Source organism: Furipterus horrens, unplaced genomic scaffold (genome assembly GCF_987537825.1).
Source record: "Furipterus horrens unplaced genomic scaffold, mFurHor1.1.pri manual_scaffold_3, whole genome shotgun sequence".
NCBI classification, from domain to species: Eukaryota; Metazoa; Chordata; class Mammalia; order Chiroptera; family Furipteridae; genus Furipterus; species Furipterus horrens.
In genome coordinates this window covers 171,828,786-171,842,868 of record NW_028327173.1, presented here as the reverse complement: position 1 = coordinate 171,842,868, position 14,083 = coordinate 171,828,786, and the positions used below count along the sequence as shown (strand labels likewise).

The 14,083-nt window shown below is 34.9% G+C and overlaps 1 protein-coding gene across 2 annotated transcripts in view; it reads left to right on the top strand.

Annotated features, from left to right (window-relative positions):
* MAP4K5 (mitogen-activated protein kinase kinase kinase kinase 5) overlaps positions 1 to 13,758 on the top strand; it is a 96,388-nt gene extending 82,630 nt beyond the window's left edge. For both annotated transcript variants that reach the window (XM_090270848.1, XM_090270847.1), the window contains exons 28-32: positions 615 to 683; positions 3,134 to 3,226; positions 6,022 to 6,092; positions 8,344 to 8,399; positions 12,143 to 13,758. In XM_090270848.1, coding sequence (XP_090126974.1) covers positions 615 to 683; positions 3,134 to 3,226; positions 6,022 to 6,092; positions 8,344 to 8,399; positions 12,143 to 12,230 — 377 coding nt within the window. In that variant the 3' untranslated portion in view covers positions 12,231 to 13,758. The remainder of the gene's footprint in view (positions 1 to 614; positions 684 to 3,133; positions 3,227 to 6,021; positions 6,093 to 8,343; positions 8,400 to 12,142) is intronic.
* Positions 13,759 to 14,083: the final 325 nt, after the last annotated feature.

Sequence of the window (14,083 nt, the reverse complement as noted above, 5' to 3'; positions counted from 1 at the left end):
AATTTCTCTCTGATTACAGTTCTTTTAAATTTTTTTTTGCTTTTTCTTTATTATTGTTTTTTTGTTTTTGTTTTTGTTTTTGCAAGAATGCTGATCTTACATGGACAACGGGGAGGGATATGATTGCGGGAGAGGGGGTGGGTTGGGTGGGGGAGAGAAATTAGGGGAAAAGGGGACAACTGTAATTGAAAAACCAAAATTAAAAAAAAAAAAAAAAAAAAAAGAATGCTGATCTTGTTTCCATCTTCCCATTGGCTACTGTAAAATGTAGAGCAAAATCTAGTCATTATAGCATGCATCTTCATTTCTTTTCTGTGTTTACACTTTGCTTCATTTTATTTTTATAACTCAGCTTTCTAGAACTAGCTAAGGCGTTAACTGTAATATTGAACTTTTCTCGGCTCATTTAGCCATGCTTAGGACTTAATGCTTGTTGTCCTAAATTGATCTATATATATTCTTTGAAAAAATACCATATCATTACAAAATATAGTTTCTGTTTTAAATTTCAAAGACTAGTTTTAAATAGCAGAAAAAGTCAGAATTTGTGTTTCTTCTAAGCTCTAGTTTTTAAAGCATATTGTGTAACTCTAACCTTGTTTTTCCCCCCCAAGGCAGCCAACAGTTAGATTCCATTCATGTAACACAGTTGGAGAGAGATACCGTTTTAGTGTGTTTAGATAGTAAGTACTCTTCTAAAGTTTATTCTGTGTTTACTACTTGATACAACAAATCTCTTTATTGAAGTGATTCTATTAAACTATAATTCAACATTTTCACTTTTTTCATCTTAAGTGGCCTTGTTTTGTTGATGAAGAACCTAAATTGGCTACAGATATAGTAAATAGTAATTAATTGATCTGTTTGTCATTACTATTTTCTGTGACATTTTCTTTGTTGAGCCTACTTGGAAACATAAGAATGTTTTGTCATAAGCTTGGGGTAAAATTTTGTATGAATCTATTCTGTATAAAATTCTTTTTAAAACTATTCTGAGAGTTTTTTTCATACCTCATCATTAATGAAAAAATAGATGGTTTATAGTCATGTGCCACTTAATGGGGATACTCAGTCTAAGAAATGCATTGTTAGGTGGTTTTGTCATTGTGAGAACATCACAGAGTGCACTTACACAAACCTAGGTGGTATAGCCTATTACACACCCAGGTTATATGGTGTAGCCTGTTGCTCCTAGGCTACAGCCTTGTACAGCATGATATTAAATCAAGCACAAGAGAAAATGATACAACTGAGATGTTATAAACATTAGATGTATGTGACTGCTGCCAGCATAACGTAGCATACTGTTCTACAGAAAACAGTTTTTTGTATAAGTAGAAAGAGTACACTATAATAACAGTAAAAAGTATAGTATAGTAAATGCATAAACCAGTAACAGTGATTTATTATCGTTATCAAGTATTATTAACTATATGTAACTGTATGTGCTACACTTCTATATGACTGGCAGCACAGTAGGTCTGTGAGTAATGCTTTGCACTACAATGTTATGATGGCTGCAGCTCTAGCAAATAGGAAGTTTTCAGCTCCATTATAATCTTACAGGACCATATTATATACGTGGTCTATTGTTGACCAAATAGTCATTATGCAGCACATAACTGTGGTCACTTAGAGTTGTATAACATGGCTTTTGGAATCATGACAGTGAGATTTTGATATAGATAGATTTCATACCTTTATCTGCTAATTGTAATTCTTTTGATGTAGGAAGAGTTCTTGACAGAAGTGTGTAGCACTGTAATCAGAGAAACAGAGAAAACCTTTAACAAGAGGTATTAGTTCAATTTTGCAGACATACCCACCTTATTTTTTATGCAGTGAATCTTGTAGGGTGAAATTCACCTAGACTTGGAACTATATTTGAAACTTGGCAGTATTTGCTGTGTTTGATCCATTCCAATATTTTTTAAATTACTGAATCTGCCCATAGGGGCTCAGGGTTATTTTTAAAATTGTTATATGGAATTTGACTGTTTCTGTCCTAATTTCTCTTCTCTAAAGGGTATCCTAGTGAATTTACCTTATAGAATCATAAAGATCATCTAATATTAGAGATAACTGTAACCCAAAACTCAAAGTGTTTCATTCACCCATCACTTATTTTTTAAGTACTTTCGATTCTTTGAATACTGATAATATTGGAGTATTATTCCATTACCTGTAAGTCACTTTGATAAATTCTTTTTTACCCAAAGTAGAAGGTTCTACACTGGTTAACAGGTATGGATAATCAGATAAGCTGATAATCAGAATTCAATTTTAATAATGTTGAACCTTTAATGTTAAATCCCTTATACTGTCTGACACATCCAAGGAAAGAGATTGTCCTTAGTTTCATTTTGTTGATTTATGTATTTTATCAAAAAAAATTTTTTTAAACCATTTCCCAGTTATTTAAGATAAATGAAAAAGTTGACTTTCTTGAGATATTTTTTTTTAAGGAGCAGTGTAAGACTTTAAAAATTAAGCATCACCTATGCAGTACAAATCAGTTTTAGTAAGCCCCAGTGGAAGTAGGCCTGAGATCACAAATCACATTTGGCAGATAAGAAAGCAACACAGAGAAAGGTGTCTTCCAAGTCAAAGCTCAGATGGCTATTTTAAAAAACAAATAGATGAAAAGGAAATAAAATTATGTCTCATCCCCATCCCAGGGTTTATTTATAAAGAAATTGTGACCCTCGGGAGTACTACTTGTTCCCCTTTTGTTGCAGTAATACTCAATACTAAGAAATGACTACACATATATTTGTCATATGTTATGTAATTTGTTAGAAAAAAATTACTACTACTAAATATATTTAGGTACTGAGGTAGGCACTTTTAAAGAAACTATTTTTTTTTAAAAATGAGAATATAAGTGTTTGATATATACTATAAGATATATTAAAAAGAAATAGAAGTGGAATTGCCATTTACCAAAGGAGGTACTCTCATATTATAAAACATATTAATGGTAATTTCTCACTTGGTATGTTTGAATCAAGATAAATAGTTGAACTTCATTAAGAACATTGTTCTATATGCATGTAAAATCCACATGTCAAGTTAAATTTATTTTAACAGATTTGGATTTTCAGTCTTGACTGTTCTTTGGTTTTTTTTTAAGAATTTGTAAAAATTGTAAATCTACAAGGAAAACTAAAGTCAAGTAAGAAACTGGCCTCCGAACTAACTTTTGATTTTCGCATTGAGTCTGTAGGTAAGTCTTTTTAAAAAAATAACAGTATTAGAAGACTTGGTTTTTTGTTCATTCTATATGTAGGGTTGTCTAGATGATCACTATCTCATAGAAGTTTCTGTTATTAACCATACCTGTTAAGACTTGAAACATGGCTAATTCTACATTTTAGTTTTAACTTTTAAATTTTAATGTAAATAGCCACATATGGCTAGTTGTTGTTGGATGGTGTAGATGTAGATGATAAAAATCTTTTATTGTTTCCTAAATATTTAAACCCTGAAATAATTTTTTAAATTCCTGTTTATTGTCCCCTTTACTGCGTCAAGTGAATTATACTTCTGTCAGTTCTTTCTAAATCATGAAGATATTTGTGTGATATGAATAATGGTATTAAATATGCTATAATTTTTTGTCCTGTAAGATTCTGCTTGGTGTTGTTTGATGGTTATTGCTTTTAGGTCTATTTCTATATTAATAACTTTCCCACAGGATTTGTAAACTAATATGCCATTTTGATTTGCTTCTTTGTCAGTGAGTGTTTTACTCTGTAATACTCACTGGTTTTATGATAAAAATACCTCATTGATTATACATCAGTAAGTATTCTCCCCAGGTATGATAGAACTTATGAAAAAATACTGTGGCTGGAAACACTGAACAGTTTATGATGTGAGTCTACCATAAGTCAAAAATAGTTAAAACAAAGTTGGCAATTTTTATTTGGGCCTTAAAAATATATGTATTTTATAATTAAATATATATACTTTTATTTTTATTTATGTATGTATTTTTTAATCCTCCCACATAGATGTGTTCATTTACTCTAGAGAGAGCTCGGGGGGTAGAGGGGAGAGAGGCATATTAATGTGAGAAAGAAACATCAATCCGCTCCCTCCCACACATGCCCAGACCAGGGATCAAACCGCAGCCTTTTAGTGTAAGGGATGACACTCCAACCAGCTGTGCCACCCAGCCAGTGCAAACGTATATACATTTAAATATGTATTTCTTATTATTTAGAAAGGTTTTTTAAAAAATATTTTAATGGTTTTTCAACTGGAGGTTTGCCCTGTCACAAAGTATGTTCATCCATGTAAATATCTTATATAAATATAATTTCCTTATGATTGATAAATCTTAATTTATTGAAGCAGAAAGGCTAAACTTTCTGTAGATGGCAGGACAAAAGGACTTTTAGAACTAGTGTCTTCCTCTGCTTCTTTATGTCCTGGATATTGCATGCCAGTTTCTAAGATGTAATATTTTCAATACATATCCTGACATGGAGATCCTTATAGTTCCTCTTCATTTTAACTGAAACACACTGTTACCTCAACCTTTTCACATCTGTCAAACTTTGGGGGGAATTTTAATTGTTACATAAAAGTTTGTTCCTCCTAGATTACTGTTTCTCACTACCAGTGAGCCTTAGAATAATTACAAGGATTCTGGGTAAAAAAGAATCCCTTTAAGTTACCTTTTAAAAATAAACCAGTAACTGGGTTTCATATTCATCACAGTTAGTGAAATTTGTGTGATTTGTTATTGTAAAATAGTTTCTATTGAGAAAAATTATGTTTCCAAGATATTCTTACATTAACTTTTTACAGAGTCCGTATTCTAGTAAAAAATATAATGTCAATCAGTTTTTCCCATCACCATTACTAGTGTAGGGCAGATGGCTAACTCCAACAAACAAATGTATCCTCTCCCTCATTGTTTCTCCCTGCTTCAGTGCATCTTAATGACTCCAGCCAGTAAGGGTCCTGCTGCCTTCTCCAATTGGGGCACCTGCCCATTCTGTTTTTGACCCACTAAGTGACCCCATATGGGTCCCTCATTGAGCCTAAACCTGTGATTGGCACCATGCAGGACACAGAGATGGATAAGGCACAGCAAGAATTGGTTTCCCTTTAGTACCTTTAGGACACCCCAGGGGAACATGGGAAATGGATGGGGGGTAGCTGGGGGTATGGCATGCCACATGGTGACCATACTATAGGGTCATGATCATTCCTAAATTTAAAGCCCTCAGGAAGGAGGGCAAGCTTGGCTCAAATCTGTGAACCCACATGTGGGCATTGGGGCCTGCAATGGCTAGAGAACAGGGCCCAGGATGTTCCAGAGGGCTGAGGAAGTTGGAGCTAGGGACTGTAGCAGTGAGTGTTGTAACTGAGAGCCCCTCCAAATAAGAATCGGCTCAAAGATTATAAATATTCAATGTGTGGTTAAATTTTGGATTAAGTAATTTTGTAAAAGGGAAAATGTAAACATAAATAAAAGGTGCTTCCTTAATAGCTACTTCTAATTTTATATAACAGTATTTAAATAATGATGTTTTAAATTCAAATAGTTTGTTGTATATGTTTTTATTATTTTATTCACCTAAGAAAAAAGATAATATATGAAAGAAAAATTAATATACTAATATAAGCTCATCAGAAATTAGCCCATGTTTCTTCATAAGTTATATCAATGTCTCATCACTATGTTGTGCAACTGAAATTAATATAATTCTGTACGTCAACTGTAATTGAAAAAAATTATTTTAAAAAAATAGCCCATGTTTAAATGAGTGCCTGTTATATATATCTTTGAAAACTTGCATAACCCTGACTCAGTAAATTATTTGAGTTTAGGCATGCCTTACCCACAAAAATGTTGGGAACTAATGGTCTAGACAGTGGAATTTTGCATGAGGCACTTGGATGCCTTTACATTATCATTTATTAAAAATAGTTAAGAGAACTGTATAATGAATTACTTGTGCTTTATTTTAGTTTCAGTTCTCCCTTATTTTTATTTTTTTTTAGTATGCCTTCAAGACAGTGTGTTAGCTTTCTGGAAACATGGAATGCAGGGCAAAAGCTTCAAATCAGATGAGGTAAGATTTCTCAGATTACCTCCAATGTTTCCCACTAAAGATTTTAAATATTGAAATGTTCATTTTATACATTTTCTTTTTGAACTCACATGACTATGCTTACTGCCTTAGTGCTGTGAACTGGTAGAGCAAAATTGCCAGTATTATTCCTTCAGATGTTCAGTTTTGTATTGTAAAATTCTCAGTAGCCACAAGAAGTTTTCAAATGCGAGTTCACACAATTTCAGTCCTCTAATTTGTAACTTTAAGTATGGTTGCTAAGCTTGCTACACTTTTCTAAATTTAATAATCCTTTTGCATAATATAGAAGTATATAGCTTTTTTAAATATTATTTTTAAAATTCTAAACTGGTATGTATTAAATCACAGGACTAAGGGAAATCTAAGAAATTAACTCAGTAAATATTTATTGAGTACCAAATACATGCAACACACTATTATTATAGCACTGTAAGGCATAGGAAAGTATAATTGTAAATAATTTCAAACCCTGTTAACATTTGTGTTCCTGGCACTTTACAAATATTAGCTATTTAAGGGGTCATAATTCAGTATGGTTAGGTACTGTTCATATTTCCATTTGTATAGACACAGAGTGGTTAAGTAGCTTACCTAGATTTGCATAGCCTGGATTTGAAGGGTCTCCAAAAATCACCTAGCTGAGATAATCAGGATACATTTCAGGCAGGAGATGGGAACTTGGGCTCCCACCTTGACAGATAAATCCTAATGGTTAAGACAAGACGAATAGATATTTCCCATGTGTGTGAATACCTGTATAATTCTTGTATACTATGGCCTCACAAATATGTGAAATTATTTTAAAACTTAAAGTCTTTTATTTGAATTACCTGTAGTTTTATCGACACTCTTACTCATATGTAATTGAGTATTTTTACCTCTTATGTGAATGAAGAATTAGAATGCTTCCAAAAGAAAATGACATAAATTTGCCATCTTTGAGTATGTCAGTTTATCTAGTTACTGACCCGTCACTAAACGTCATCAAGTGCCTGCATTTAATGAAGCCTGTAGCCCTACTTACAGTCATATTAATTTTCCTAGATGCTGCTGTTATTGTCTCACTCCTCTAGTTAGAAATCTATAGAAGATAGCTGTTTCACTGTATGAAGGACAGATTTTATTTCCTATTTTTAACTCACCTTGCTTCTTTCTTTCTCCGTATGTTCTCACACTTCAGTTTGGGCCTTGCTGTAATGCTAATAAAGTAATATTGATCCATTTCAATCCAATCCACAGTGTTTAGAACATTTCTGAACTTAATATTATGAAGATCAACTCTACCTAGTATAGCACCTAATTTATTTTCTGATTCAAGTTTATTAATTCTTTCTTCCCAGCTAGATTACAAATTCATTGATAACAGACTATTTTATACTTATTTTATACCCACACTGTCATAGTTCGGGTTTCTCCAAAAGCTGGCCTTAAGGACTCAAGTGCAGGTAGTTTATTTGGTAGTAGATCCCAGAACACAAGTGACGGAGTAAGGAATGTAGTGAGATGGAGAGGGGCAAAAAGCCAATGAAGAGCACAGTGATAGACTGGTCCTCACTATGGGCAACCAGGGCTTAATTCTGTACTGACCACCGAGGAACAGTGTACAATACACCTCACAATTGACTCATTAGAAGGTGGGGGATCTGGTGCATTTAGACACTCACTGCTGTCCCTCTTGATTAAGGTTTGCCCCTGGAAGTGTAAACTCCCCACCTTTCAGTATAGTACCTGGGCCTGGCTGAGTGCCTTCTACAGCTCTGCAGAAGACAGAGCCGAGGACCACAGATATGCTGACGTAAGACACTGGCATATGGAAGTGTCCACCGCAGCTCGGCTGAAGTCTGCACTGTGACATACAGGAAAGAGCAGGGGCCCTGCAGTCCAGCAAACCTGTGTTCAGATCTTGGTTCTACCAGTTACATAATCTTCAGCAAGTTACTTAACATTTCTGAGCCTTCAGTTTTGTTGTTTTTTTCCACCAGTAATATGGAAATTATAATACGAAGAGTTCTTCTAGTGAAAGTGCCTGACCCATAATAAATGTTTCATAAATGTTGTTTTATATCTACTAATAGGCGGTCAAAAAATACTTGCTGAAATTTATTTCATTTGAGGAATTGAGTCTTACAGAAATTATTATAGTTTAATAATTGCTCCATCTGGATGATTTTTAAATTACTTATTTAAGTAATAAGGATACTAAGGTATTAATAGGTATTTTCTCTCATAGGTTACCCAGGAGATTTCAGATGAAACAAGAGTTTTCCGCTTGCTAGGATCAGACAGGTAAATAGTGTGGTTGTTGTGGAGTTTGGTGGTTGTGTTCTTAATTATACTGTTAGACAAAACTCTTAAAGGATTTCTCAGCAACTTTATTGAAAGAATAATATTTTAATTAGTTCATTAAGCAATCTTTTGTCAGTGTGAGGACCTTGAGTCTAGAGATAGTTATACTCAGCCAAGACCAAATGTATTAATATAGGTGTTTATGTCCCTAGTACCACAACATATTTCAGGATCCTTTGTCTTCATCATTTCTTCCTGGCACGTTACCTTCTGTTAACTGTTACTGTCTAAATCCAACAGAATATGTACCCCCAGGCATTTGCTTTTATATCAGAAACTACCCAACTCAGTTTGAGGTTAATCTAAGAGCAATTATATGGGTCTCTCTTCAAAATGAAAGACAAATTCCAGAACTATGCCATCTTATGAAAAAAATTAGTAGTTTTTCCATAAAGCCTATATAGTCTACTTCTACAACCAATAAAAATATCCATTCCTTCCTATTTTCTCACCAAAAAGTGTTACTGCAGCAAAATTGACTATAGTTGTATGCATTAGACCTAAGTCGAGGATTGAGAACCTCTGGTCTTCAAGTTCAGTCTGGTCACAAAATAATTGCTTAAATATTAGGCGCTTAAGGAAAGGAGAAGTGGAGTTAGGACCTCATAAAAATTTTTAGGAGGCTTTTGTAAAGAGAAAAATGATCTTTTGAAAAATGGCAACTAGTGAGTAGAATGAGTAGGCTCACAGAGCATGGCAGCTTAGTAATTGGTCCTGCAAAAAACAAAGAAAGAATTTGAGGACCACCTGGTTAAAGACTTTAAAATGGGAGTCTCTTCTCCAGGAAGGACTGACTAAAGAATCAGGGATCATCCAGTGATCCTGGTGCAAGTAGTGCTTCAACAGGACAAGTGTGAGAGAATTCTGCTTAATAGAGGGCAGGCGTCACAAGCCATTTCTCTTAGTTACTTGTTTCCTTCCATCCCCCTCCCCCTGGAATTTTCTTCTGCAACTGTTCATTTTGTCTCTCTCCATTCTGTCATGTATTTGCCCTAAGTACTTTTTTTTTTTTCCAGACCATTGCCTTGTCTGATTATCTTACTTGGGCATCTCTTTGATTTTAAGATACATAATATTTTGTTTTCTCTTAATTTTTTAAACTGAATTTAAATATAGATATTAGTGCCTAGAAAAAAAGACCTAAGTATGTCAAAATATTAGTAATAGTTAACTCTGGGCAGTTGGATTATAGATCATTTTATTTTGACCTCCTACTTTTCTGTAATACATAATATAAAGTACATACTATATTTTTATTGTTTTTATTGCAAAAGTAATAATATGCTAGTTGTAGAAAACCCATACACTAGAAAAATATGAAGTGTTTATGAATTTCCCCCTTCGCTACTTTTTTTTCTGTATGGGCACATTGTTTTTTATTCTATTCTCAAACCCCTCAACTACAGTGTATGGCACTTTATTGACTTTTCTTTGTATTGATCCTTTGATTGAACTCTTTCGCTGCCCTTGTTTCATGGACAAAGGAGTTGGACCCCACTTCATACTTTATTTTAACATTTTTTTCAAATATCTTTTTTTTAAAATATGTTTTATTGATTATACTGTTACAGTTGTCCCAATTGCTTTTCCCTCTGCTCCCCTCCACCCAATGACACCCCTCCCTGCAGTTGTCCCCCCCTTTTAGTCCATGTCCATTGGTTCTGCATATAGTTCTTCTCAACCTCTTCCTGTCTACTCCATTCCCTACTATACTTCTTAATTCCTGTACCATCTCCCTCCCTTTCACTCTTCCCCCTCCCTGCTGACCTCCCCCCAGTATGTTCCCCATACCTAAAATTCTTTTTCCACTTTCATTACCTACTTAGTTTGCCTTTGTTTCAATTCCCTAGCTTCTGTTGTTGGTGGTTGTGATGCAGTTTTCTTTTTAATGTTCATAGTTTTGATCCTCCTTCTTCTAAACCAGTCCCTTTAACATCTCATATAACAGTGGTTTGGATCTAATGAACTCCTTCAGTTTTACTTTGTCCTGGAAGCACTTTCTCTGCCCTTCTATTCTGAATGACAGTTTCGCTGGATAGAGTATTCGTGGCTGTAGGTTCTTGATTTTCATTACTTTGAATATTTCTTGCCTGCAGGGTCTCCTTTGAGAAATCAGCTGATAGTGTTATTGGGACCCCTTTGTACATAATTCTTTTCTTCTCTTTTGCTGCTTTTAAGATTCTCTCTTTATCTTTAATTTTTGACAATTTCATTTTGATTATGTGTCTTGGAGTGGTTCTCCCTGGGTCCAGTTTTTCTGGAACTCTCTGTGTTTCCTGGACCTGTAAGTCTATTTCCTTCCCCAAGTTCGAGAAGTTCTTCTTCATTAGTTTTTCACATAATTTTTCTATTTCTAGTTCTTCTTCTTAGCCCTCTGGCAATCCTATAATTCGAATGTTCGTTCGCTTATATCTGTCCCAGATTTCTGAGCCTCTCCTCGTATTCCTCAATTTTTGTTTCCTCTTTCTGCACTGGTTGACTGTTTGTTCCTTCCCTGTGTTCCAATTTGTTGATTTGATCTCTGGTTTTCATTTCCTCACCACTTGTCTCGTATGTGTTTTCGTTTGTTTCAGTGTGACTAGCTTTCATTCCTTCCCCGTCTTGTTTCAAATCTTTTGTTAATTCTGTAAGCCACCTTATGACTATAGCTCTGAACTGAGCCTCAAAAAGATTTCCTGTTTGCTCATCGGTTAGGTCCCTCATCTGCTGCCTGGTGAGCTGCATCACTGGGATTTCATTCATGGTCTGCTTCATCCTGACAGCTTTCTATTTACCTTTGCTTCCTGGGTGGGCTGTAGGGGGCGGAACCCTGTGCATTCGTCACTACCTGGCGACCTTTTTCACTACTCTGGCGCTTTGTGTGGGGGCGGGGGTCCAAGATGGATTCCCGCCCTTAATCTCTGCTGAGAGACCGGGAGCCTCCTTCCACACGCCCTCTGGGCCTCACAGACCAAGGCAATGGGGGGTCTGCCTTCCCCAGCGTTGGAATCGCGAGCTGCCGGGTCTCAACTGCAGCTGGGATTGTTCCCCTGGTGTTTCTTGCAGTCCCGCCGCTATCCCCGCTGCTACCACGGACAGCCTGACCTTTCCATCCCAATTCCGGTTTTGCCCCTCCTACCCATCCAGACGAGCACCACTGGTTTATAACTTCATACGTTGGGCTTCCCTATAGTTTTATTTTCTGGAATTTCTGATTATCTTTAGTTTTGAGGTAGTTGTATTCCTACTTAGTTGTGGAGGGAGACAGAGCTTGTCAGTCTAAGCCTCCATCTTGGCTGGAAGTCTCAAATATCTTGAAGAACAGTTTGAATAGGTGTCTCTTTGAAGTCCTGTTTTATTCCCTCTACCCTTCTTTCACTCCCTTCTTCTTAATGTATACTCTAAAGCTATTAATAGCTTTCATTGGTATATGAATAAACCAGTTTGCTTTTAGTTGGAATTAGAGGATGAGACTGTCCTGAAATGTTTTCAATATCTTATATTCATAAGTTAATCGATTCTTACTCAGTTTTATTTTTAAGCTATAAAATGTAAAGCTGAACTTGACTGTCCAGCTGTGATCTTTATGTAATCTTATGAGAATGTAAACAATGATATTCTTTCCTGGTTTGATGTTAGTATTTGAAGCATGTAATCTCTGTTTTTACTCTTACACAGACTTTTTTTTGTTTGTTCAATTGCAGGGTTGTCGTTTTGGAAAGTAGGCCAACAGAAAATCCTACTGCACACAGCAATCTTTACATCTTGGCTGGACATGAAAATAGTTACTAAGCAACAGAAGCTGATCTCGGATGACAGGAAAATGAATATATTCCACTGAAAGCAAAAATATCTTAAGGAAATTCAGCACAACTACACCATGATTTGCTTTGACTGTTATGGGTTATATCTCAAATGATCTGTACTTTAAGGTAGAATTCAATATTTTCTGTAGCTGGAAACAGCTGTTTTATCTCTTGCCACTGTGTGGTGGTTATATCAAGTTTGCTTAATAAAAGCTATGAGATAAATAATCCTATAGTTCCAGGAATCCTAGTCCTTTAAAAAAAAATAATGTTTGTAACAAGGGTGCCATGATGTTTTTAGATAACAACTCAATGTGATTATCTTCATAGATAAATTTAGTGACAGTTTTCTCATTTTATACCATGTTTTATTTCTTCTTAATGAACATACTTTTATAAAGAAATTACCAAATAAGCCTTTCACTTTTACATTGGCCGTTCTGTATCTTTTTGTAAAATAGAATATTTAATCCTTATTTATTAATCTCTTGCTGGAGTGGTGTAATGTATCTAACTTGTAGCAAAGGAGGGTTGCAGAGCAGCTTAAATTTTTTTATAATGTATAAAAATTTTGTTTACCTTTTAAGAGTAAGAAGAGGGGTTAAAGGCAGTGTGTTTGGAGGTTCGATACATACATGCAATTTTGTTTAACACATATATTTTATAAAACAATATTATCCAGAATTGCCTTAAAGGGAATATTGTGTTTTCAACTACAAATAGCTTTAGGGGGTCATACAGAAGATATTGATGATGGTTGAAATATTGTTAGAAGAGAGATGTATGTCTAGATGTGACTACCATGTGTATGTGTTCTTGACAAGCAGTATAATATACCTGTGATTTTTTTTTACATTAGGGTTAATGCATAAGAAATTAATCTTCATATATATTATCATCCCTAATGTAGGGGGTGAAACTCTTTAACTGCCCATGATAAGTAATTTACATATATTATACCAGAGGGAAAACTATAAAGCAACTACACATGTAATCTTGGGTTTTTCACATATGTAGGTATTCATTTTGAGTAGGTTTAAGAAAAAAAATTTAAACGAAATTGAATTCCTGATGTGATAGTATAAAAAAGTATTATAAAAACCAGCATTCTAAAAATAGGAAATAATAAGGCCATTTTTGAGTTTGCTTCCCTTTTGCTATTGTTAGTATTCAAAATTAAAGTGTCACATTGGTACCTGTTGTCTTAATGCATTCATTGAGGACAGCTAGTTAGCATTGAGATAATGAACAGGAGATTGGCAATAGCAAACTACAGATTTATTTTGAGCAATTACTTGAGAGGAAAATAGTATAACAGTCTCATCTGGCCTTTAGCAATTTTCAAATGAGGATATAAGAAGTTAGCAAGGTTAAGAGACCCAAATCACACGGCAAGTTAGTGGTTGAGCCAGACCATGAGTCTTGTGACTCTGTTCTTTTCACTATGCAATATGCAAACAATAAAATGTTATGCAAATAAAGTATTGTCCTTTAAAAATGCACATGTGATATGATTTCAGTGAGTGTGTGACCTTATTTGGGGTATGTTAAATGGGGCCTCTGGATTGAAGAACACTGGATATAATAGATGGCAGGGGACCATACTCAAAACAGGAAATATTTACATACTAGATACAAAGACCAGCATCCTTCTTCTCTCACTGAATCCTGGCAGCCCCATCATCCAGTCCTAGCAATATCAGAAGTCTTTTCTGGCCAGTGCAAGTGGAAAGACCTACACAGATCCAGACATCAGAGGTGTCCTAGTAAAATTACTCAACTATATAACTAAAGTGAAAATCATAGTTGACAAGCCCCCACAACCCCATGCATCCAGAG